We start from the raw sequence: 27,711 nt of genomic DNA on the forward strand, positions 1-27,711 counted from the left end.
GAAGCACTAACCTCGGGTCCGAGGTTAGAACTTCTACCATTCCACAAGGAGAAACACCACTAACAGGTAAGTCCGTTGTGTAGTGCCTCACACGCGCACACATCCCCAGTGCGCTTTGGGGCTTTTGATAGGCAATGGCCTTGCAAGACACTGGTCCCTACGCCACCTTGGCTAGGAGCTTGCACCGTCAGGGTGCCAAACACATTCTAAAACTACTAGTAAATGATGCTTGAGAGTTACTTGCTCTACTGGTACCAAACTCATGCTTGAGAGTAACTTGCTCTACTGGTACCAAACTCCTTTTAATTGCATAATCCATCCCTTGACTTCTAATGGATCCGCAATACCCTTAAAGGAAGGTGGGTTCAATTTCTTAAATTGTTCAATGCCACATCCACCATTTCTTGCAACTGACTGTCTTGGTGGATTGTTGTTCTCCATTTAATGCTGCATAAAGGCAACCATATTTCCCAAAGCTCTATGGTTACATACAATAAGCACAACTTAGAGTATATTCTTCTTCAAGTTTCCTAGGAATCCTAAACCTATTGCACTGATACCATTTTGTTACACCCCGAGTAGGATTTCATCTAGGTATACCTTATCTAGTTTTCCAGTTGGACCATTAGGATATTTAGAAAATCTGTGGGGTGAGAAAGATTAAATATCAGCCATCCATCCTAAAAATCAATCATCATGATTTTTGGTGAAAATTACGAACCTGTCCCCTTTATAATTTGACCTAAGTCCAACTTCTATCTAAAATGTAAATTAGAACTACTTTTAGTACAATCTACATCTTCCAAAACCTGCAAGAAGTCCAAAGATAATCATTTGTTTCAAAATTCCCACTTGAAAAGGGAACAAATCCATTTCAATCGAAAATAATCCCTAACTAAACTTTTAAGTAAACGTGGAAGAGTAAAATAAATGAGGTGTGCCACCTTATGGGTATTATGTGGGCCCCACAAGCCCACACTTTCCACACATGAGTGGCACACATGTGGGGGCTGGATCTTTGGTCCCCACATGTGCCCTTCCAAGTTCTTAAATTTTCAAAATTACCCTTTTAGTGAATTTTACAATAGAAAAGATCGCAAAAATTCTGAAAAAAAAATTGTAAAAATCATAAAAACATTTTTAATACCAAAATAAAATATTTTAAAAATTGGTACGAATAGGTCAAAATTAGCAACAATACGGGCACTACACTTAACTCAAAAACCATGATCCACTGTTGTTTTTTATCCAACCCAACAAAGGCCCATAACCCATAGTCTCAATGCAGAGGCTCATGATTGGTTTGTCAAAGTTGGACAATAAACAATGGAGACCATAACCGTAGAATGTGGATTTCAGTCTCCCCTTTAAGAGCAAGTCCAGCACTTGTCACCACCGAACAAAGGGGGTTCTCTCTATGCACATGTACACATGTCCCTCCATACAACTGCTTCCCAATAATGCTGTTGTCATATGTACATGCCGTACGAAAGTTTGTTGAGGATTTGGCCCTTGCTTTTGTAAGCCAATAACCGCACACAGGAAACCACATAGTTCTCCTGACTTACAAACATCATCCCTGAGCATCTCTCCGACCTCAACGAGAGATGACCTATTCTAAACTCTTCTCGATAGTGCCATATGCCTAGGGAGAAGAGTTTTGGACATAAATATTTCCTCTCCCTTCCGCAACTATGCTCTCAGGGTTAGGTGTAAAAAAAGCATCAACGTGCCCTTTCATACGAGGCTTATTAGACCTAAAACCCCTCTTACAAACTAGAAAGATTGCCACGTAGCGCACCTCCTCTTCCTCTTCGTCATCCTCAACATCATCAAAAGTATTAACTCCTCTCCTTTGTTAATTTTTCTTTTTTGCTTTTTAGCATTTATGTACTCAATAATCTCTTTCTTTCCAAGTTTGAGAACATTTTTACATAGGGCAACATCCCCTCTAATATGGGTAAAATGATTCTTAAACCTATTTATCTTTCTTGACCCTATTTATCTTGCCATTTGAAACATGACCATAAAAAGTGTAAATTATTTTGTTCTTTGTCATTTATCCGAGTTAACATGATACTTCCATCCCACATCCCCACTCCTATTAGACCGCAAGGAACACATCTCGAATCCAAACAAGGAATCTCAAATATCGATTGTATACTAAACCTTTTGTTCAATCTCTGTTCTTCGACGTTTTTGAAGTCGATGGAGCTAGAACTGACCCCACAAGTCTTCTAATACTTCACTTGCACCCTAAGCAAAATTCCAAAAAGAAAGGGTAAGCTTTTGGATGCTTCTTCAAACCTCATAATGGCTTTTTTTATTCAAAAAAATTTGCAAAATTAATCGATTTTAGGTGTTTCTGGGGTATAGATTTACGTTAATCATTTGGGGGGTTTAGAACACACCCCAAACACCCTTTTTACACTATTTCCTAGATCATAAAGACCCAAACTTCCCTAAGGGGTTTCTTTATTTCAAAAAAGACTGGGCACTAGGTGCCCATCTAGGAACTGGTGTCCAGGGAGGGCCGCCCAGGCTTAAGGCCCTTTGGGCGCCTAGGCACTGGGCAACCAGTCTTTTGAAACACCACAAGGAGTATCAAGAAAAAGAAAGAAGCGTAGTGTTTTTCCATTCAAAACTCAACAGGGCATACGATTAATTACATATCATGAAGTCAACAAGGCAACTCCCCAAAAAACTTCTGTAATGTGCATATTAGTTAGTAGAGTTCGGCTCACTTCAAGTAAATATTGATCTTTCCTTTCAGCAACCCTATTCTATTGAGGAGTATGTGCACATGAAGTTTGATGTAAAATTCCATTTTGGGCAAATAATCTTGAAATTCGTTGGGAAGATACTCTTGAACATTTTTAATATGCAAAACAAACACATTCTTTTTGAATTGGGTTTGAATCTCCTTGTGAAACAATTTTAAAGTGGAGCAAATCTGAGATCTCACCTTTATTAAATATAACCATGTCATTCCTGAATAATCATAGACGAAAGTTCTAAAACATCTATGACCGGACTTTAGAAGGACCTCAAATATCATTATAAACAATTAATAGCAAAGGTCTCCATTAGTCAATCCTAGGATGAAATGACACCCTATGATGGTTGCCTAATTGGCTAGCCTCGTACTCAAATGTAGACACAAACTCTAAAGAAGGAACTAACAACTAAGAGAGGATGGCCCAGCCAATAATGCCATAAAAAGGGAGAAGCAGCAGAGTGAAGAGTAGCACCAACCAAGTTAAATTGAAATAATATAGGCCATCTGACTCATACCAAGCCACTTGTCGTCCTCGTCCTTGGATCCTGTCCAGACACAAGAAGCATAAAAGGTTACCGCACAGTAAAGAGATTAGGTTATTTTAGTTACAGACAACAAACTGAAAGGAAATCTAGGAAAACATAGCACAGAGGATAGAGGAAAGGAATGAGTAGGCATAACTTTACCCTGTCCAGACATACTAGACAGTGATCAAAAAGACATACTAGACAGTGATCCATCAGCCAAAGCAACAAAGGAATTCGGATTACACTTACCTAAAGATACAAAAACCGAGGGCTCACCAGTCGTGGTTGAAGCTCCTAAAGTACCTAAGTTAGCAAGGGTCGAAGTGGAAGTGGTAGGGTGGACAGCAAGTTATTGTATTTGTTTAACAAGCTCATTATATTCCTCTGTTGATAGCACCATGGAGACACCAACAGAATCTGACTATTATGGATTATCACTAGATCCATTCAGATAAACATCATCACTCTCAAATGTATGATTAACGTGATTTGCCCAAGCAGGCTTACCAACCTTGTCCCAGCACTTATCAATCTTATGATTTGTACGCTCCACAATACTTTACACATTGAGTTCCATAACCCCTGCCGCCATCACCTCTACCACAACCTCTTCCTGAGTCACGACCACATCCCCGACCTATGCCTTCATCAGCTCTCCCTACAAACGTATGCAATGTCGATCCATTGTTAACACTGAAGTCAAAAGAAGGCATATATGAGGTGATAATATATTAACATGTTGAATGCGTGCATGCACATTGTTGACAAACTGTAGCTCACTGCTTGCCAGAATCTATCCACATACAGTATGGTACTTTGGATTAAGACTTGATAAAAATTTGGCGACTCTAAGTTCTTTATACTGCTTCCATCATAATTCAACATCACTAGATATAGGCTGATGCAGATTCAATCCTTCCTTCCTACACACCTCGATGGGTTTTGTGGCCTTTAAAGGCCTAGAGAGCTTGTAAAAATGAAATCTTATAGTGGAATATGCACTTCAGTGGGAGTATGTGTGTTGACTAACTATGGATTGGGAGTTTATGGCTTTGGTTAAATCCAAAACCCTTATCCCTCGGCAAGGAGGGATAAGGGGCACTACCGAGTAGGGTTTACAGTGGGGCTTCCCTTGTTGAAGTCAAAGAGATGCACAAGGATGGTGTTTACAAGCCAGAAGAATTGTATGGTCTCCCGTGCGCGGTTGTAGACCTGTGAACGTAAAGACCAAAGCCTCAACAAACTTCTACACAACATGTATACATGACAGCCTCATTACTGGAAAGCAGCCGTATAAAGGGACATGTAGACATGTGCATAGATGAGAAACCTTTTGCACTATGGTGACAAGTGCTAGACTTGCTCTTAAAAGAAGTGATTGAAATCCACATTCCACGATCATGGTTCATTTGTTTATTATCCAATTTTGACAAGCCAATCATGAACCTCTGCATTCAAGCTATGCGTCATGGGTCTTTGTTGGGTTGGATAAAAAAACAATAGTGGATCATAGTTCTTGAGTAAAATGGAGTAGCTGTATTGTCGCTAATTTTGACACATTGCTACTGGTCCACTTCTAAAATATGTTATTTTGGTATTAGAAATGATTTTTTGCGCCATCAACCTCATCAGCAGCAGAAACTCCTTAGGCTCACTCAGCTCATTCGTAGGGGGGCAAGAGAGCTACTATATGGTCTTTTTTTCTAGAAATGTCGAAGGAATAGAAGACCCCCAGCACCTCAACTCACTGACTATAATTTTTATAAAGTTTTCAGAATTTTAAATTTTATTTCTGCTGTAAATTCATTAAAAAGGGCATTTCTAAAATTTTCATAACTTGGAAGGACACATGTGGGTACCAAGTATTCAGCCCCCACACGTGTGTTCCACACATGTGTGGGACATATGGCCTTGTGGGGCCCACATAATCCCTTGGGGTAGCACGCCCCATGTTTTTTAAATATGCCATCTTTTAGTTGAATAGAAAATTTTTTAATTTTAAAATAGATTTGATTTCCTATTCAAGTGGAAGTTCTAAAATAGAAAATTTATCTTTGACTTCCTATAAATTTTGGAAGATCTAGGTAAATTAAAAGTGGTTATAATTTGAATTTAAATAGAAGTTCGCCTTACGTCAAATTATAAGGGAAACATCGTCGTCGTCATCATCATCATCATCATAGTCTTTTCCCAATTAATTGGGGTCAACTACACAAATCCCGGTCCATCATCCTGCTCTATCAAGGGTTATCCCCTCAGTGAGGTCAAAAGTCCCTATATCTTTTCTCACTACTTCCAACCATGTCCTTTTGCGCTTACCCCTTGCCCTTATTTAGCCTTCCACTTGAACTAATTTGCACCTCCTAACCAGTGCTCTATGGGGTCTGCGTCACACATGGCTAACCCACTAAGTCTACTCTCTCTCATCTTATTGCTTATTGGTACCACATCTAAATTCTCCTGAATTGATCATTTCAAATTTTATCTCTTCTTGTATTGCCACTTATCCATCTCAACATCCTCATCTCCGCGACACTTATTTTATAGGTATATTGTTTTTGACCGGCCAACATTCCGCCCCATAGAGCAAAGATGGTCTCACATCTGTCCTATAGAATTTTTCCTTCAGCTTCATTGATATGCAGCAATCACATAAAATTCGGTTGCACATCTTCACTTCGTCCACCCAGCTCTAATTCTGTGTGCAACACTTCTTCAATCTCTCCATTTTCCTGGATTATCAATCCCAGATATCGAAAGTGCAGCCTTTTTGGAATTTTCAGGCCGTCAATCTTAACTACTTCCTAGTCCCTACTCATATTATTATTAAACTTGCATTCCATATACTTTATCTTAATCTGGCTAATTTTAAAACTTTTAGATTTTAGAGCATTCCTCCAAAGTTCTAACTTTATGTTGATGTCGTTTCAGGCCTCATTGATTAAAACTATGTCATTTGCAAACAACATGCACCACGGTACCTCATCCAATATGTGCCTAGTCAAGTCATCCATAGCTAAGAGTAGAAGACAATGAGGTATGGGCTCAATGCTCACCCCTGATGTAGACCTATTGTCACTGAAAACTCCCTCGTCTCTCCACTAGTTGTTCAATAAAAGTCAGCACTCCATCGTACATATCTCTCACCAAGTTGATGTAGTGTCTAGAGCCTCATTTCTTTTCTAACACACACCAAATCAAATCTCGAGGTACTCTATCATAAGCTTTCTCTAGATCAATAAAGACCATGTGAAGGTCCTTCTCAATCAGTTGTCTAAGTGGAATAATGAACTCCAGTGAGAGTATCGTTCAGAGGGATCGAAGTCAACAATATTGATGCTACGACTCAAACTAGGCTTGATGAGCTAGGCCAAGTTGAGTTCTAAAACCTTATGATACCTAAGCATATAGCACAACCGAGAAGGGTTAGCAAGGTCACCCTTTGATGAAGTCGGAGTGATGCCCAGGGTAGATGGCCAACGAACTTCGTGACCCTTATGTGTGATTGGTAGGCCAAAAGGGACAAGGGCAAAATCCTCATCATTATTGGAGTTATGACATTTCAAGTTCTTGTAACACCGACATATTATAGCTCTTGATAACAGTGGACGTGAAAAGAGTAACACGACTCAAGGATCTTGACGCATTGGGACCAAGAGTCATGGAAACCCTAAGACAGTCATGAGGAGGATTGGTATATAAGAGAGGCACTGAGAGGTTTTAAGGTTGCCTCTAATCAAGGTCGGTTATTATTATTGTTATTGAGCTCGATTGGGCCTCATAACTGAATCATTGGACCAGGGCGATGTAGTTTTATGTGTAAGATGATTTGAGCTCAATGATTAGCCCTGTATGGAAATGTTAGGGTCACAGAGGGTATTAGCCTAAATCCAACTGTTAGAACCTTCTCATAGCATGTGCAATAATAGTTGCAAATCATGGGAAGCATGGGAAGCCGACTCTTCCAAGGATCCACTAAGTAGAGGTATGTACATGTGCTAAGAGACTAACCCCTACACCTTGTGTGTGCATGTCATCTAAGGGATGCACTTGAAATCCACTAGTACTTGAGGATCCAAGGTCACTCATTGGTTTGACTTTGATAGGCTAATATCATGAGCCCCTAATTATACATTGTGGGTGATGAGTCTGTTGGGTCATACTGAGAAGGTGGCTTTGGATTCCAAGTCTGACCAAGTAAGGTGCTCTAATTCCTAATTCAACATTATAGGATCCTAATTTACATTGAAAATATTTTTTGTACATAGTGAAATGGTTTATTTTGATGGAAAATTATTAAAATAATTTTTGTGGATTTTTAAGAATTTTTCTGAATTTTTTGAGCAAGAATAAGTGTTTTTCATAATTGATTTTGCAAAAAGACGATTAATGACAAACCCCCTAGGACCCACACAGGACACCCAAATGGCCAATGGGTGTCCAAGTGGGGCACTGGGAGCCTCTACATCAGCCCCACATGGAGATGACATGGGGGTGACATCATTCCCCATGGTGGCCCTCTAGATCATTATGTAATTTGTTATGTGGGGGTATGTTTTGTAATATTGGATTTTGTACAATTTTTCAAATAGAGAAAATTTATTTTGGCACATATTAAATGTAAAAAGCAAGTGGTTTGTACATTTGCGAGCTCTTTTAGAAAGGGCATAGGGTTTGTAATTACAAGCTAACCCTTAGGATACGTGGCAATTGTGCATTTAACCACGTAACTTATGTGGCATGATTTGATTAGCCCCACATACTCTTATAAAATAGAGGGAAGTTTTGAATTTTTATTTTTGCTGGAATTTTGACAAAGTACCTCAAGGATAAGCCCTCCAACTTGATTTTTAGTTTAATTAAATGGAAGGAGCATGAGTATCGTAATACAATGGAAATTTTAGTGAATTGTGGTTATTAAAAGGAGGATAAGGGCGTTAAATCTATACCATATATCAAGATGGCATGATGGTGGGTGGTAGGTGGTAGGTTAGGATCAAGCCTCTCTTTGTAGCTATAGATGTTGGGCTTCAAGGGCCGAGATTAAAGCACATCTAAAGCATCTCTACACTCAACATTATAAATACCCCTTTAAATCTCTACACTTTCGTTCACCATTTCTCTCACTATAGTGGCGTGCCACTTTCTCTCTCTCTAAGCCCTCTAGTGTGGCATGCCCTATGCTATCTCCTCTTCCTTTCTCTCTCTTCCAAAGTGTATGAAAGTGATGTGAGAGAAAGATTCATAGAAAGGCTATGAAGACTCCATTGACGGTGATTCAAAGCCCAAATTCAACCATGGATGATCTAGCCTTAAGTTCTTAACCAATTGAGTAAGATCTCATCCTCCTTGCGGTAAATTCTTAATTACAGCAAGTTTTCTTCATCCATTTGATGTTAGATCATTGATTTCTTTGATCTACTTTAATTACCTTTGATCCATATGGTTGAAGGCATCATCCATGCACAAATTGATCTAGTTTCCATGAGCTTTTCCATGAGATTTTTGTAGCATTTTTAACTGATATTTATCTGTGATTTTTACAATCAAATCAGTCAATCGGATCTTTATTTTGATGCCTCAAATTGTTGTTTTCATAAGAGGAGATTATGCCGAATTTATGTGGCTCGATTTATGAACTCTATGAACTGGTTTTGTGTTTTAAGAGCCACAATGTCTACAAATCCTTCCATGTTTTGATCATTTAATATCTACAAATGCTTCCATGTTTCAAATGTATATCAATAGATTGATTCACTCTCTAATTGACTATTTTGGAGAGATCTTTAAGGAAGATATATGTCTTAATCTCCATGCTAATGCCATTTTTTTTTCACTAAATTGAGAGTGATTTGTGCCTCCTTTTTCTTATGGTTTTGAATCCATTTTGTTAAACCCTCTCATATGTTAGAATATGTCATGAAAGTGTAGATGATATGATATTTAATGGCTTCCCTATTTGATATTGCTAATTTGATATTGACCTATGTGATTATGCCATCAGAAGTCCTCCCATGGCATATAGCTAAGACCCAAGGCCGTAAAACAGGCAAAATAAGCTCTATGATCGGCTTCCCATGATCAAATTCTATGTACACAAACAACACTTTAGTGGAGAAAGGAATTTTAAAGTGTATGATGTAATTCCAAGTCTATGTATAATTTAACAATGTATATGTATATTGTTGTATTTTTTGCGATCATGTGTATGATCAAGTGCTCAATCAATCTTGTTAATGTATATTGTGTCATGGATTAACTAGAGCCTTGTTCTGCTTTAAAAGTGTGTTAGACGCTAAGTTTAGTGGTTGGAATTGTATTTGATGATGTAAACTTTGCTATAATTAAGTTATATTTTATTGAAATCAAGAGAAATTTTATGTTGTATCACTTGGACGTGGTATCTATAAGCCTTCATTCAAGACCATCCCACGGTATCTACATATGATAACCGTATTGGGAAGTGAACACTATTGAGGGTGTTGCACATACATGCGCAAAAACTAGCTGCCCCCATGCACCAATTGCGATGTGTGTGTGCACAGGTCAATGTGACCTAGGCTTGTACCTATCGTCCATAGACTAGGATTGTGCTCTCATCACCAATTGGCTAGCTTTGGTAGTCCAATCATGAACCACTGTGATGGACTGTGGGTCATGAGAACTGCTGGGTCACTTTGAGAAACTGAGCATCGGACATAGTCTCTAGTAGAGATGGAGGCCCTCAGTATTTTCGCTTTTTTCGTAACGAAGTTAGATCCAATTCACAACAAATCAGTGATTCAAAAAGCAGAATGCCTACCACCTAGGCAGTCCAGAAGGCCTCGGCGCATTGCCCAGGCTTAGGCGGGTAGTCCTTGAGCAGCTGCCTAAGCAGTACGGCACTCGTCTAGGTGGGCGCCCAGTGCCCAGGGGCGAAAATGGACTATTTGTTAGGGTTGTTTTAGGAGTTTTTTGAAAAAAATGTTTTTAAAGGAGGGTGGGTTTTAGCTTCATCTGAAACTTAAACTCACAAGAACCCATTTTCGAGAGAGAAACCTCAAAAAAAACTAGATTTTGTTATTTTCATTAGATCGAAGTGTTTCTCAAAGTTGTGGGAAATTGATTCAAACATCACCCATCAAGATTAGATTTAGTTTTGGAGTTTTTCAGTCCTATTAGAGAGTATTTTTTAATATTTTAGCATCAGAAAACATCTCAGATGTGGAAGTTTAGAGTTCGAGCAATCAAAGTAAGTACAAAACTTTATTTTTTAGATTGCTTGTATTATTGTGGGATGTCTTCTTCAGGATCTAGTCGAAATGGTGATCCGGGTTGAAAATATGGATATAACCCGAATCCGAATGACAAAAATTGCATAAGATGCACTTATTGTGAAAATAATACAAAAGAGGCATAAACCTGTTTAAGAAACATCTTGTCGGTATTAAGGGGAATGTTGCCCCTTGTAAAAATGTTCATAAAGCTATCAAAGACTAGATTAACTAAGATATATAAGTTCAGTAAAACACAAACAGGAACAAAATCCGTGACATTTGGATAAGTCTATTTTTTATTCTGCTAAAAGAAGCAATCAAGAATGGAAATATGGTCATAACCCGAAATCAAATGATAAAAATTGTATAAAGTGTAATTTTCGAGAAAAAGATAGCAATGGGGTATTAACCGATTCAAGAAACACCTTACCGGTATTAAAGAGAATGTTGCTTCTTGTAAAAAGGATCCTGAAGCTATTTGGGATGAGATGAGACAATATTTGAATTTAGTAGAACCAGAAAAGGATGAAAATGAGCCTTGTTCTATGGAAATATCTTCTCCAGGTTCTTTTAGAAGTGGTGATCCAGGTTGGAAGTATGATCATAACCACGAATCCAAATGATAACAATCATATTAAATATAATTATTGTGGAAAGGATACTAATGGGGATATTTATCGATTCAAAAAACACCTTATCGGTATTAAAGGGGATGTTGCCCCATGTAAAAATGTTCCTGAGGCTACCAGGGAGGAGATTATACAATATTTGAGTTCAGAGAAGCATAAAAAGATAGAAAAGGGCAGAGCAGTCAAGACTCCTAGGGCCTCACTGCGCAGAGTAAGACGGAGGTAGAAGAAGAGGAGGAAGAGACAGATTCAAAAGAAACAGAGGAAGACGAGTATTATGTTGAAGAGGGAGATGACTCAGATGATGATGGCCTTGAATCTAATGCATATGATGAAGCTTACCCTACTCTTTCTAATGATGATGATGACTGAAGAATGAAGAGTTGAAGACGCCTGACTCTTGGTGTTGACTATTGACTATTGAGTATATTTTCTGAATTTCTGTATATTTTCTTATTCTTATTTTTAGTTTCTAGTTTCTACTATCTAACCCTTGTGTGTATCAGGGTATGCTTGTATGATTTTAACATTGTATACAAATATGGATTATGGACTATCAAAATTCTACTCGTTCATGGCAATATCAAATATGACAAATATGGATTATAGATTATGTATTATATAGTTATATGATTATACTTAGTATATAGTTATGGATAAAATCATAAAAATTCTAACATTTTTCTTTCTACTAGGCCACTTAGGTTCTGGGCACCCGCTTAAGCGCAGTGCAGCCTGGACCCCCACAGCCACCTAACACTTTTTGAAACACTGCATCAAATTAATTTAGAAATAATTATTTTGAGTATAAATGCTTTTTAGAATACTAAAATAACATTTTAAAAGTCTCTGAATATTTTTTCATCAAAATTGATTTTAAAAAAAGCTAAAACTGAGTTTTTGGGTATTTAAATATTCAGAGAAGAAAATAAGTCATTAATTATTTTTAAAAATCATTTTCATTTATTAAAAAAAAATTACATAATGAGGCCCATTACACACTAGGGCCCACCATTCTTTCACATGTGTGATGAGGGTGTGGTGACCACTGTGCCCCCATGTGTGGCACACCCCACTTCTCTCCCTCTATTTCTATTTTGTTATGGCTTGTGTCATAAGCCATGCATTGATTTGAAATAAAGATAGGAAAGTTTGGAAAAGAGGCCAATTGATTTTCAAAAGAAGCATGTGTAGAGATTGATAGAAAAACAAAAAGAAAGTACAATATATATTCTTTATACTAAATAGTTAATGGGATTAAGTAAAGAAGCTGAGGGATAAGGTTCTAGCACCTTCCATTAATCATAATGGTTGGCCTATAGATTATATGGATAAGATATCTCACCCCACAGGTCACCTATTATCGATGGTCTAGATAAAATCTCCATAAGGATGGTTAAACCCTAGAAACCCTAACCCTAGCCTCTCTTCTATAAAATCTCTCAATGGGTCATCTCAACATAACACAACCTAGAACTCTCTCTCTCCTCAAGGTGGAATGCCACCCTCTCTCTCTCATCTCTCTCTATATCTCTCTCTCTCCGTCTCTCATACCCTCTCTAAGATTAACAAAGGGGCACGCCTTAGCCTTTGGTAAATACATAGAGGGGGCACGCCCCATACATAATGAATCAAGAGAAAAGGTTCTAGTTTGCTCTACATGCTCTCATTCCATATAAGGGTTTCTAGTCAAAGCTTCCCAACTTTGTGAAATCTAATAAAGCCTAGATGTTGTGCACTATCGGTGGAAGAGACCCGGTGTAAGGTGTGCAAAGTCTATATTAGAGATAATCTTTGACATTTTATTTTACTTATTACTTTCTTATGCTCCTTGTTCTCAAATTCGTGTAATGAAGAGTTTTTAAAGTGGAAGAAAGTAAGAATCCATTTGAGTTTATTTGAGTTCTTATTGTAATCATTGGACTTATAAGTGTTCTAGTTGGTTTTATAAAAAGAAAATTTTAAACTACATAGACCGTGTGAGTTCACATAGTCCACTTTCAGAAATCCTACTCTAAGTAGGAAATAGATTTGCTTCTATTTAAACTTGTTCGAACCTCTCCAAAATTATAACGAGCCTCATTCTCTCTCTCTCTCTCTCTCTCTCTCTCTCTCTCTCTCTCTCATGCCATTCTCTCTCTCTTTTTCACTCCCAAGTATGTTGTCCCTCTCACGGCCCAATTTTTCCTCTCTCATGCCAACCTCTCTCTCTCTCTCTCTCTCGCATGTTCTTTCAAGCCACATAAAAAGAAATTAGAATAAGGGGGTGGCAAGTGAAACCCTAAATTAGGGTTTGTTGTATTTTTAAAGAAATAAGGGTGATGCCAAGCCTAGAGAGAGATCGACTCACAAATTCATCCCTAATTTATTTTTATAGGATTCTACAAACCGTAATTAAGTTTTTGAGCTCTCTAAAACCCTAGATTGAAAGATATTGCATAAAAAACTTCCTCATCTCAGAATTTTCAGCAATACATAAAGGACTAAAAGTGCATCATCAGTCAAGGAATCGGGTGTAGGGTGGATCAAGACCTATGCGGATAACTCCATGCACCTTCTAGTAAGTTTTCACAATTGATTAAATTAATTTTCAGTCATATTTCATATTTTTCTGTGAATTTCCACGAATGTAAAGTGTACTCAAAACTATAGTGGAAGATTGTTTATTACTCCTAGAAGGTTATTATTTGCTTTGGCAGTAAAATTAAAGATCCTAAGTTGTATATATATATATATATATATATATATATATATATATATATATATATATATATATATAGGATATTAACTTTGATTTACAGGAGCATGTAATGGCCTTTATAAGTGGAATTTTCAGGTATATTGAATAAAAGAAAAGAAAAAATTTTATATTTAACACCTTGAGTTCCACATAGCCACTCCTTTTACGAGCAACTTCAAAAGGAGAAAAGATATAGAGAGGGAGAGCTACTAATCATTTAGATCTTAGCATAGTCACTTTCTCACATTTGAACAAACGAGGGTAATACCACATTATCCAAATTTGAGCATCACACATATTTACTCTTTAAGTAGAAACAGCAACCAATCAAAGTCTACCCTCCCACTCCCCCACCCTTTAGTTTCTACTTCGCTCTACTCCACTTTATGCTATCTCCTTTTTTGTCTTGTCTCATCACTCTATGCCGTTCCACTTCTTGTCTTCGCCCCTTCTCTTTTTCTCTTAGTGATACCTATTTTCTTTTCTCCTTCCCCATATCTTCCTTTTTTTCTCTTTCTTTCTTGGAAAACATTTATATAAGGTTGACACCTTAAAATGTAGAATTAAGGTGCACCTCTAAAATCCTTCGAAAAAGGTAATTTTGAGGTTGAAAAAACATATAAGTGATCATATCGACATTGAGATGTATAGATGTCAAAAAAAAAAGACACCTCAAGTTCTAAAAGTAGCACATCTTGCGACATATTATCCAAACTGTCCATTTTCAAAATTTTCATGCTTTTATAGATTTTCTTGATTTGAACCATTTCTGGAGTTTAAAATTTTTTAATTAGAGATCAAAATAGATTCTCACACCATCCTAAGAATTTTCAGCACCAAAACTGCCTCTCATAACAAAGTTAGGAGGCGCACCTTACTTTGAGTGTTTAAGGTTGCAACCTTATACAAACCACACCCTTATTCCTTTATGTTTTTGGAGCACTTGAATGTAAATCTTTCTCTCTAACCCGTGATAGCAAAATCAAGAGTGATTAAGTCCCCAGCATGAGGAACACCTACACTCCATTTTTGGACTACTTTTTTTGTTTATAATTTTAGTCTATTGAGCACGAGCCGCCACTGCCTTACTGCTTTACCATCAATTTACCATCACCAACTTCAGAAGAAAAAAAAAGAAATGGTAGTTAAGCACTACAAAGAGTAAAAGCTCTCAACAAAAGATAATAGCATCAAATTAATATGACTACTTGACCACACATGCATGGCACGGACACAAGTGACAAAACCAAATAAAAAGAGGCGATATATCAAAAATGCAAAGAAGAAATTGTAAACTAATAAGACATTAAAAAACAAAGAAACATAAAGCCATAATTCAAAAAATAAAAATTTACATAGTTTGACATGAATTTTGAATAAAATTCAAATAGTCATAAATTTTTAACAACATAGCTATGAAAGTCTGGCTATAAGCCAACCAAGCTATTTGCTCTATAATGTATAGGTCTAGGCCCCCTTCAAACAACATTAACCTAAGGACTTCAACCTTCGTTACAAGAAAAAGGAGGACAATTCAGTTATTATTACGAAAAAAGAACTCTACGGCATATTCATGCAAAACATTGATAAAAGAAGAAATAGAAACAAAAATATCTACCCATACAAAATTAAAATTTTGTGCAATATAAAAAATTAATGCCAAAAGATTTACATAATGTCTTGCTAATGCCAAAATCCCATATTTTAGCTCTCCAAAACAAAAGTCTTATTTAGACACCACTTAAAGAGAAAATGAAAAAATACAAAAGGCTAAAATAAATATAAGAATTATTCTAAGAACCATGCTTCATAAAGAAGGCAAAAACACTAAAAGAAAATGCTATTTACAAATATATGTAATTTCAAATGACTTTTCAACACACCATTAGAGATATTCGCTCAAAAAAAAGTAAAAGCACATTTGAAATATAAGAGAAAGTAGGTGGCAATAATAGAAATTGATTTTGAGTTCATATATAAGTGTCACGCAAAGGAATGCCCAAGTATATATATAGAGAGAGACAGTTGATTTAAGAGAATTCTCCTAAAATTTCTAATTTTTAAATGCCCTCATGGAAAGAAAAAGACATCCTAAAAAGACAGATACTTGACTTGGAGAGCTGCCCACAAATTTAGAAATTTCATTAGAGATTTCGAAGGAGAGAGAGGTGGAGCAAGAAATTTAACCAAAGATAAATAAGTTTGATTTGGAGAAACTTTATATTCTAATATTTCTCATAGTTAAGATATCCTATAACAATTTGGCCGGAGAAACCATAAGAAAAGATAAGGATGGAAGAGACAGACCCAATGTTTATCATATATGCCCAACACTAGACACTTTTTCTCCATAGGCTATCTGACCTACACTTTCTCTCCCATGAGATTCTAACCTAGTCAAATGCCAAGTATCCACCCTTTAACTACGTTGTAGCATTACATAGTATAGATAAATAACCCTAAGAAGCAAAAAATTCAAAACAGTAGTTCAGAACTAGTCAGAAAAGATTATAACTATATCATGGACCCATGCATGAGAAAATTCAGTTTGAAACAGCTCATCTATCTATACCAACTATGCTAAAACACATATGGTATTTATTGCAAGAACAAAAGATATTCACAAATGCAGAACGCTGGCAGGTAAGTGATCTCCATGGGACTAAAATAACGAATAAAATACATGTAGTACCAACAATTGAGCAAGCAAACTATAAAACCGTTGTGTTTCAAGGTGCAAATCAAGCCAACAAAAGCGTGACCATAATACTAAATGTTATACTAATATTAAATGCTACACTAAACATTCAACCAAGCAAAGGATATAACATTTTAATGCAAAAGGAAAAAAACTTATACAATAGGTAATTGGGAAGAGCTATTTGCGCCTATTTCAGTGAAATTCCCACACAAATTTGGCAAGATAGTGAAAAACTTTATATGGAAAGCATTTCACTAAGTTCTTGAGTGGGAAGAATAGAAGCATCGCATGAATAGCAATTCCCTTATTCGATACCAAATAAGAAAGCAATGTAAATACTGATTTTAAGATGAATTTCTTCCAACCTGAAGGATACCAAGCCAACATATCTAATGAATGTCAACACCAAATGTGAAATGATTTATACCATGGAAATACCCACCTGGAAGAAAAGAGAGAAAAAAATGCATTCTTAAACAGTCCATCTTTAAAATAGTCATAGTGAAAAGAAGAAGACTTTTAGAAAAATGACATGTTCAATAACAACATATGAAACTTAAATTAAAATAAAAAAATGTGAGAACTGTATATTGTGCTTGATCTGCAATTGCAAGTGCAACGTCAAGCACAGGAGATTCAAGTTAGATGTTAAATTCATCCACTGGGGAACTCGGATGCTGACACTGCAGCAGCACATCCCAAGTTTAAAGTTTACAACTAACCTATCACCAACAACAACGGTGGCCAACCACCACTAATTTTATCAATGGGAATATGCATCTCTCAATTAAAAACAGTTTTTTTAGAAAGAGGAAAAAAAGATGGGACACCAAAGTAAAAAGCAGAGTTTAGATTTTAATCAGTGAATGAGGGAAGCAAACGAATCTAATCATTGGGTGTGTGAGACTCTGTCTAAAAATCCTTAGAATGTAAAGAATGAGAGAAGCCTTTCACAAATGGCATCTCTCTCAGGTTTCTAGAGAAAGAAAGATAGCTAGAGATAACCCCAAAAAAAACCCTTTCATAAAGAGCATGGTATAGAGGAAACAAAAGAAAAGGAACAAGGAAACATGTGTAAAGAGCCACAAGAAAGTAGGAAAATTGGCTAGGGGAGACTATTGTAAGATCTTTTTATCTGTTCAGTGGATTGAGAGTTGTACCATAGTTTTTCCCCATCTATGAAGGATTTTCCATGTAAATATGTGTACCTATTTTTGGCTTTATTCGTGGTTGGCTTTTTCCTTGGCACCCTGCATATCTAGGTAGTGTTTTGTGTGCTCGTTTTGACCTACAGGTTTGCTACTTTCATTGTATAGACTCATAGTCGAAAACATATTGTTCCCAACAAAAACAAAAAACTCATCCTTTAATGAATGGCAAGCCTAGTGTGTACAAGAGGGTATTGATTCTGTATGGAGAAAGGAATAATGCTTTAATTGATTTAGACTGTAGACCAAGGAGAGGTGGACGTAGTGTCAGAAACATTCAAGTTGAACATAGGGCTTGATCACCACTAAGGGTGACAATGTTGAAGGGGAGAACCTTGAGTAACGGACTAACAATATAACTACAGCCTATTGGTGCAATAATACTACATTGGTGGTGTATTTACATGGATTTGGCAGGGCTTTGCATGATTGACATACCTGATCAGAGCATAAGCCTGGTTGGCTCAGTAAAACATGCCTAGGTAAGGAAAGGACTTGGAGTCATCATGTCTTAGAATACGGAAAGTGATGCTTGACAAACCTGAAAGCTCTAAACTATAGAGTGGCTATGGTGGACAATTCAAAAGTTCCATACAACTAGCTCTTATGAGCACATGAACATAGCAAACTTAATACAAATTACCACAATATGACAATACAATGAAGCACAAAACCACCACAATTCCGCTTAAACAAAGGCCCAATTCGGAGAGATGCCCAGAGTGGTTTTAGCCAGGAGATGGTCGGTCTTCTGTGTGAAAGACTTGGCATAGTGGAATTTAAGACTGTAAAATCTATGCTTTCTTTCTTTATTATTGAATCTGAGCTCTACTCACAAGTGCCACAATACACTGTTTGTGGTATGCCACAGGATTTTTTTCATAAGTGATTCAATAGTTAATGTGTATTGCATTTGATAATGCTCATAACAGCAAAAAGGTTAATGCTTATTGCATTTGATAATACTCATAACAGAAAAAAGGATAATGTTCATAAATGGACACAACCAAGGCCAAAAGCAATTAATACAAAATTAAAAAAAGACTGCACATTCCAAGAAATATATGAATATCACCTTGTATAATAATACCTAGAAAGAAGAGTTTTAATGCCCTCCACGTTGCCTTACGAGTTGCAATAATTTTGTGTGATACTCTCTGCATAATTAGAAAAAGTCACGCAAATAATCAAACATTGACATTGTAAACCATTAAGAGATATTGCCGCAATAAAAAACAATTTGTCTACTAATGTTTAAATAACATATTGGTGACCTGGATCGGCCACCCCAAAAACCAGTTCGCATCGGTGGATTAATATTCCAGATTGGAGAATACAGCTGGTTTTTACCCCCAAAAAAATTTAAAAAATCATTAAAATTTCTCTAAAATATAGTCTTTTAGTTTACTAAAAAAGTATTGCATTATGTATTTTCATTATTTTACCAAAAATATATAAATACGGAGAACCTCTTTCATTTTTGAATGTTTATCGATCATCAATTATAACTAGATGACTATTTCCAAAGAGAAAACATTGGATTTCGTTTAATGAATATCTAAATCACTCCCTCCAAAAATTGGATGGTTCAAGTGCAATCTTGGGATGCTATTTTTTAGGCATATAAAGAGTGAGAGTTAATTTCATTTCTTTTCTTTCCTTTGCAATTGTTTGCTGGGTTCTAAAGATAATATCCCCAAAATTTGGAATATAAAAGATATTCCTAGTTTTTCCCTAGCAAGTAAATGGGTAGTATATTCCCGCAGGTGTAGGAAATCTTTTGGTTTATTTTTTAATGAAATTTTGTAAACTGCAACAGGTTTGATCTTGCAGCATTGATGCCATGCTTGATGTGCGTTTAAGATAACCACGAGGCTGCAAAATATTAGAATCCCTCTCTCTCTCTCTCTAGGCCAATGCTTTAGTAAAAGAATTAGGTATGGAAAATAAAGAGAGAAAGTAAAACCGTGAGTGCAAATCATTTGGTTGCTTCATTTTTATTTCTATATCACAAGGGGAAAGCTTTATAGTTAAAGCACGAGGGAAACTTTGTTTTCATTTATCCACATCGGGGAATTTTGAAGAGTTACAAGGGGAACAAGCTTATAAAAGGAGGCGCGCTTAAAGAATGAGGCGAAAGGAGCCTTATGGCTGCGTAAAGAAGCGGTGTGGTTCACCAAGCCAACCCCCAAAGTAAAAAAAAAAATGTGAATGCAACGATCACAAAAATAAAAAAAATAAAAAATATAGGATCCGGTAGGTTCTCTAACAAAATTGATGGGAACCTGCCGGCTCATAAGGGGGAACCGGCCAGTTCTAGATATTTGATGGGATCCGGATTAACTGGATCCAATCCGCATCACCGATTTTTTAAACACTGATGTCTCATATACATTTTATTCTACTTAATCAATATCAAGCATGAATCAAGGAGACAGATGCAGGTGAAGACTGAGATTTGTATGATTTTTATAGAAGTCTTTACATGAATTATATTTACTAAAATATAAGAGAAAACTATATTCCTAGAAAATGAACTGTAAAAAAGTGACCAAATTTATTTATTGTTAATTATTCTGCTATATCTCTTCAATTCTACTCATCATCATTATTATCATTTTAGCCTTTTTCCAATTAATTGGGGTCGGCTACATGAATCATGGTTCTCCATTCTATTAAAGGTCATATCCTCAGTGAGGCAATAAGCCCCCATATCTTTTCAAACGACTTCCAACCACGTCCTTTTGGGTCAACCCCTTTCCCTCTTCATTACTTCCACTTGAACTAATTCGTACCTCCTAACAAGTGATATACTTGGTCAGCACCACACATGGCCAGCCTACCTAAGTCTACTCTCTCTCATTTTATCGCCTATTGGTGCCACATCTAAATTTTGTCGAATAGATTCATTGTGAATTCTATTCCTTATTGTCTTGCCACTCATCCATCACAACATCCTCATCTCCGCTACACTCATTTTATGGGTATATTGTTTTTTGTCCACCCAACATTCTGCCCTTTAGAGTAAAGCTGGTCTCACGGGTGTCCTATATAACTTGCCCTTCAGCCTCATTGGTATGCAAAGATCACATAAAATTCCAGTTGCACCTCTCATCAATCAAAACTATGTCATCTGCGAATAATATGCACCATGGTACCTCATCCTATAGGTGCCTAGTTAAGTCGTCAATAACTAAGACAAAGAGGTATGGGCTCAATGCTAACCCTTGATGTAGACCTATTGTCACTGAAAACCCACTCGTCTCTCCACTAATTGTTTGTGCACTAGTAATCATTCCATCATATATATCTCTCACCCAGTCGATGTAGTGTTTAGAGAATGTCTTTCTTTTCCAACACCCACCAAATCAAATCTTCAGGTACTCTATCAAGCTTTTTCTAGATAAACAAAGACCATGTGGAAGTCCTTTCCCTTCTTCCTAAACTTCTCAATCAGTTGCCTAAGTACGAATATAGCCTCAGTTGTTAACCTTCCTAGCATAAAACCAAATTGGTTTTCAGATACACTCGTTTCATACCTTAGTCGTTGCTTAGTGACTCTTTCCCAGAGCTTCATAGTATGGTTCATAACCTTGATCCCTTGATAGTTTGCACAAGTTTGTATGTCCCTTTTGTTCTTGTAAATAGGTACCACAATATTTTTTCTCCAGTCGTCTAGCATTTTCATTGTTCTCAATACCTTGTTGAATAGCTTTGTCAGCAAGTTAATGCCAATTCCCCATGCACTTCCAAACCTCTATCGGGATGCCATCCGGTCCTAAATCCTTCATATCTTCATCCTTTTCAAAGCTTCTTTCACTTCCGATATCCTAATCCTACAAATGTATCTATGACCTCCACCATCACTTGTACCAACAGTCCTTTAAACCACTATGTTCCCATTGTATTTGTCATTTAATAACATTAGAAAATAGACTCTTCACCTTTCGTTGACCTCATCATCCTTTACCAAGACCCTTTGATCCTCACGCTTAATGCATTTAATATGGCTTAGGTCCCTACATTTTTTCTCTCTTATTTTTGCTAATTTGAAGATATATTTTTCACCTTCTCTTATTCCCAGTTTTTTGAATAGATTATCATATGCCTTAATTTTAGTTGTACTTATTATTTGTATAGCATTTTTCTTAGCATTTTTATGTTCTTCTAAGTTTTGATCGTCTCTATTACACTACCAAGTTTTATAACATAATCGTTTTTCGCTAGTGGCCTTCTGGACCTCATCATTCCACCACCAAGTTTCCTTATCGAAGTTTCTTTTCCCTCTAGATTCTCCTAAAACTTCTTTTGCCACTTTCTTGATCCATTCAGCTCTAATTCCATATTAAATTGGCATCATGTTCAAAGTTCAATTTTTCTTCTTCAACTAATTTATCCTTAATTAAGTCGATTTTCTCAGTTTTTAAATTCCACTACCTAGTTCTTGGACGCTCATTACTTTCAACCCTTCTCCTCCATGTCTTTATCCACTAACTCCATACTCTTACCTGTAAGCGTTCCTACGTTCCATGTGGCTAAACAAATCTTATTCTCTTGGACTAACTTCTTTACCCTCGTTTGCCCAGGGTGTCGTGGGGCCTATTTTTCACCGCAACCAGGCTTCTGGGGAACGCCCTAGCTACCCCTTGATCATTTCTCACTATACCCAAGTTCCGGTACAGCGTGTCACTTCGGGAGAATGCTCTAGCATAAGCAAATACTATAAGTTTATCAGGATTCATTATGGTTTTGGCAAAATTTTACATTGGCTGCCTACCTAACACAACCATGCCCCTTTACCCGAGCATAGGATGGGTTAAGGCAAAGTTTAAGGTCATCACCCTTCTTAGACCTCTATTCAATTCTATTATTCTCTTGAATTTTCATGGATCAAAAAATACCTTTATAGTTGAGTAAATAAAGTTCAAGGTGTGATTCTTTTAACTTCTCACAAATACAATTCAATGTGTAATTCATGGTCCATGCAAAAACCAAAATATTTGAAAGTATACTAATTTATACATCCATTCGAGTCATCCATCAAAATAATAAAAAGATCCCATCCATCTAGAAGTAATAGTACATAAGACAACAACTCAAACAGAAAAGTGACAAATAGCATAAGCCCATAATGTAAGATCAAGTCTATATAGAAATATATGAAACAAGAAATAGAAAAACCTGAAGTAAATGTTAATGTCAAGCAGATCCATATTTGCGACCCCATTCAAAGAATTTCTACCCACTAATGTAAAACCCTACCTTATTGTTAGATGACACTTGCATCTGAATTAGGAAATAATTGTTTATAATTGAAATTTTTGTTATATAATTTACCCATTACCAAATCATCACAAGTTTACTAGAAACTCAAATCAACCTGACTAGATCACAATGCAAATGTGATCTCACTACAAGATTTGTGGTGATATCTCCACATGTTTCAATAAACATAGCATCTCCATGAGAATTGACAATATACAATTTATATTTCAATTTCAGATCATAAAAGTAACCACTCAAACCTACCCTATTAACGAAATAGTGTAGATAATGTTGTAAGAAATCTTTCTCAGTTCAAACAATCCACTGGCATTCTATTCCAGCCCTAGTCCTAAAATTTTCTAATAGTAAGTAGTCTGGTTGAGAGTGTACTGATAAGAAAGTTCCACGGAAGAAACCTAAACAAAAAATCAATCAAATATTCTATAAAATCACGTATTGAAAGTATTAATAAACATAATAAAATGGTTGACTGGTTATTTAAGGGATGAACACGCATCCATGTTATGATGAAATCATCAAACCCACCAGGATACAGTAATTTCCCGTATCTTCCAATACAACTCGTTTTCAGCTGGGATTTTCTTCACATTAAAGGATCATCAAGGTAACTCATGCAGGGTTCCCATTAAAGTTCACAAACGTCAAGACCACAACAAAGGGAGTCACAGCTCCTCATCACTTGCATCCCATTTAAAATGGGAACAATTCACTGTTCCAACAACCCACTCAAAGTTTCTTTCATTGAAGTAGTGAACATAATATCTGTATAATGAATCACATCCACTCCAAAACAGAAAGGAAAAGGGCATAAGTCACTTTATTTTTATTGGGATAAATTTCAAGGTTTGCAACTCTGACCCTCCCCATGCATATCAAATATTTTACCACTAGATGAAAACTACGGCACCTATGCTACATGAGCCATCTTGAGCACTTTCTTGTATTAGGTATCAACAGAATATTTTCTGCTGATACTCCTGGCAACCTCAACAATTATTTCAAATTCCAACATGATAAAAGTTATCATGCTACTATTAAGCACAACCACGCAAACAATTTAGAATAAAATTAATTAGATTCTTTTAGACTTAGAAAACTCGGAAGCAGAATACGGATTGAGCTTGGGCATGAGTGGTTAGCAGTTAATATCAAACATGTTGGGGTTTCGTGGCCTATAAAGGCCGTGAGAGCATGTAAAAAATCAATTATAGTGGATAATGTACTTTTGCGGGAGTGTGTATGTTGGTTGGTTAAGTTAGGGTTAGGCGGTCTAGGAGCCTAGTCTTGTCCAAACCCTTATCCCTAGGCACATAGCACTACTATTGACGGTTTCTAGAGTGTTATCCCTTGTTAAGGTCAAAGAGATGCCCAGGGATGTTTTGTAGGCCAAGAGAACTTTGTGGTCTCCTGTGCGGATGTAGAGCTTTAAAAGCGAGTGCTAAATCTTCAGCAAATTTTTGCACAGCATGTACATATAACAACCACATTAACGGGAAGAAACCCTTAAAAGGGATATATGTGTATGTGCATAGATAGAGCCCTACTTCACAATATAGTGATATGTGATATATGTCTTGCTAGTAAAGGGAGAACATGTAATCCACATTCTGAGACCGTGGTTCCATATTTAATGACGGGCTTTGACGAGCCAATCATGAGCCCCTGTATAAATATGTGGGTCATAGGTCTCATTGGGTCGGTTTGAGAAGATAATTGAGGATCACAGTTACTGGGTCGGGTGTAGAGTCCTAACAGTCACTTATCTTAACCCATTAGTACTACTCCACTTCTACATATTTTGTTTTCAGTGTAACACTTGTTTCTGTGAATTTTAAAAAAAAAAATCCAGAATTTTTAAATCATTTTCAGCTATAAAATCCTTAAAAAGGATGTTTCTGAAAATTTGATAGCATGGAGTGGAACGTGTGGCGCCCTTGGATCCATGTGTGCCGCACCACATAAGTGGGGCATGGAGCCCTTGGGGCCCACACTTTACTCATGGAGGTGGCATGCCCCCCTTCTTCTCTTCTGTAGTTGTCTTAATTTTAAAAAGGTTGTTTTAAATTAAGGAAATTTATTGAGATAAAATTGTGCTTATTTTGTGGGAGTTGGTTTTTTAAAAGATATTTGAACACGTCTTTATCTTTTTTGAAATCCTACAATCTTGGGAGATATAGAAGATTAGATTTAGATTGGTTTTATCCTAGTTTGACTATAAGTTGATATGGATCAAAGATTCAGGGGATAAGATTCCCACAATTCCTCCCTAAATCATGATGGTTGATTGATGGGATGGATTGCTTAGATTTAATCATCTCTCACCTCACATATTTCCTAAAATCCTATTGGTCGTGATGAGCCACACTTTCGGATAGGCATACTTAAGGCCCTTAAGGCCTATATAAGGAGGGGAATCCCCTCTCTCTACACAATTATTTTCTAGCTTATCTCTTTCAACCTTCTCTCTCCTCCACACCCCTCTCTCTCACCTCTCTCTTGTTCTCTCTCTTCTCTCTCTAGTTGGCATGCCACCCCCTATAAGCATCAAGGGGTGGCACGTTTTGGGTTTTGTGGCCTTTAAAGGCCTAAAGAGCTTATAAATATGATATTTTATAGTGGAATATGCACTTTAATGGAAGTATGTGTGTTGACTGACAAATGGTTGGGCAGTTTATAGCCATAGTTATGTCCAAAACCCTTACTCCTAGGTATGTAGCATTACAGAGAAGGGTTTACAATGGGTTATCCCTTGTTGAGATCGGAGAGATGCCTAAGAACATTTTTTTTTTTGTAGGCTAGGAGAATTGTATGGTCTCTTGTGCGCAGTTGTAGGCCTGTGAGAGCAATAGTCAAAGCCTCAACAAACTTCTGCATGACATGCATACATGACAACCGCATTATTGGGATATAGCCCTTTAGAGGGGCACATGCACATGTACATAGAGAGAGCCCATTTTGCACTGTAGTGACACGAGCTAGACTTTCTCTTAAAGGCAGGAGTTATAATTTACATTCCAGAAGCCCACTATTTATTATCCAATTTTGATAAGCCAATCATGAGCCCATGCTTTGAGACTGTCGGTCATGGGCCTTTGTTGGGTTGGATAGGAAACAGTAGTGAATCCTGGTTTTCAGGTCAAGTAGAGTGCCTTATTATTACTAATTTTGTTTCGTTGGTACCAATCCACCTCTAGTATATTTTATTTAGGTATTAGAAATGTTTTTCTTACATATTTTTGTTGAAATTTTCAGAACTTGATAAGGCACATGTGAGGACCAAGGATCCAACCCTCACATGTGTGTGCCACCCAGGTGGGGCCCTCATGACCCCCCGGCATGCCCCATCTTTTTTAAAACAAACTTTGGCACGCCCCACTTATTTAAATTCCCCACTTATTTAAATTTAAATGTGCCACTTTTAGCTGAAGATAGTTAGATAGGGAATCTTTTGATTTTAAAATACAGTTGGTTTTCTATTCAAGTGGAACTTTTAAAATATAAAGGATTATATTTGACTTCTTAAAGATTATGGAAGATCTAGGTAATGATAGTAATGGTTCTATTTCAATCGAAAGTTCTGGCTTAACGGCTTTAATATGGTCAATTATGTGTCCCTGCTTTAGACCGTGAAACGTAGGTCTATTGGGTCGATCTAAGACTCGGCGAAACATCATTCGAGACTAGCCTAATGGAGTACTCCAATACCTATAGTTACTAGCCTAAGATCTCACTATACCTTTTGTCTGATTTTATGATGATCAGAAAAAGCTAATAATTGCTCAAAAATACTTTAAATATTTATTGTGAATTTTAAAGTATTTTTTCGGAATTTCATTTGCTAAAAAAATGAGGGTTTTCAAATTGTTTGACTCAAATTCTACTTTAGTCCTGACCTGGTAGCGCCATGTGGTGTCCGAGTGGCCATAGGGCTACCACGTGGCACCCCACGCCTCACTCTAGGATCACCGCCTAGCTGGGCGCTGATCTCTAGGCGGGAGACTAGATTAGCATTTGGTTGCTTGTTTTATAAGGGGTTGTGTTATGGTGTCTTGTTATTTATTGTTATATTTTGTTATATAATGTTATAAAACCCCTTTTTTATCACATGTCATAATTAACTCACACATGGGTCATGCAAGGCAAGTGTGAAGTTTAATTAATTTATTTATTTGATATTAAAGAGAAAATGTATTTTCAAATTTGAGTTGAAAAATATCTTCACACACATATGTGAAAGGGACATTATCTTTAAATTGATTGGTTTGAAATTTTAGATCCGCAAAGTGATTGGCTTTGATAAAATAGAATATCTCCACATGTATGAGCTTTGCCAATTGCTTCTTTGCCCTTTAGCCTTTGTAGTTATCTACTCTAATACATTATTAAAAAAACTAAGGGTATGTGCCTTTGGATTAGTGCATCAAGGGTGTTGATTGAGTCCAAAGTTACACCCATGCTATAAAAGCACATCATGAGATCTCAAAACCTAACTATCTCAACTCTTGAACCATTTTGGAAAATTGGTGCTCCCCCCCTTCTTCTAAGGTTTTGTGAGAGAGAGCTTTTAGAGTTCCATTAATGACGA

The 27,711-nt window shown here is 36.7% G+C and overlaps 1 protein-coding gene across 50 annotated transcripts in view; it reads right to left on the reverse strand.

The window, feature by feature from the left end:
- Positions 1–27,711, reverse strand: part of LOC18428523 (uncharacterized) — a 52,583-nt gene that overhangs the window by 16,989 nt on the left and 7,883 nt on the right. For 6 of the 50 annotated variants that reach the window (XM_088848127.1, XM_088848125.1, XM_088848126.1 and 3 more), the window contains 3 exons: positions 18,916–18,997; positions 3,256–3,324; positions 2,170–2,256 (listed from right to left, as the gene is read on the reverse strand). In XM_088848127.1, the coding sequence (XP_088704253.1) occupies positions 3,260–3,324; positions 18,916–18,997 (147 nt within the window). In that variant the 3' untranslated portion in view covers positions 2,170–2,256; positions 3,256–3,259. Of the gene's footprint in view, positions 1–2,169; positions 2,257–3,255; positions 3,325–3,555; positions 3,965–16,997; positions 17,075–18,915; positions 18,998–27,711 lie in introns of all 50 variants that reach the window. The other 44 variants (XM_088848150.1, XM_088848152.1, XM_088848149.1 and 41 more) reach the window with 14 other exon arrangements.

Source organism: Amborella trichopoda, chromosome 9, assembly GCF_054954075.1.
Source record: "Amborella trichopoda isolate Santa Cruz 75 chromosome 9, AtrichopodaSantaCruz75HAP2 v2.0, whole genome shotgun sequence".
Classification (NCBI taxonomy): Eukaryota; Viridiplantae; Streptophyta; class Magnoliopsida; order Amborellales; family Amborellaceae; genus Amborella; species Amborella trichopoda.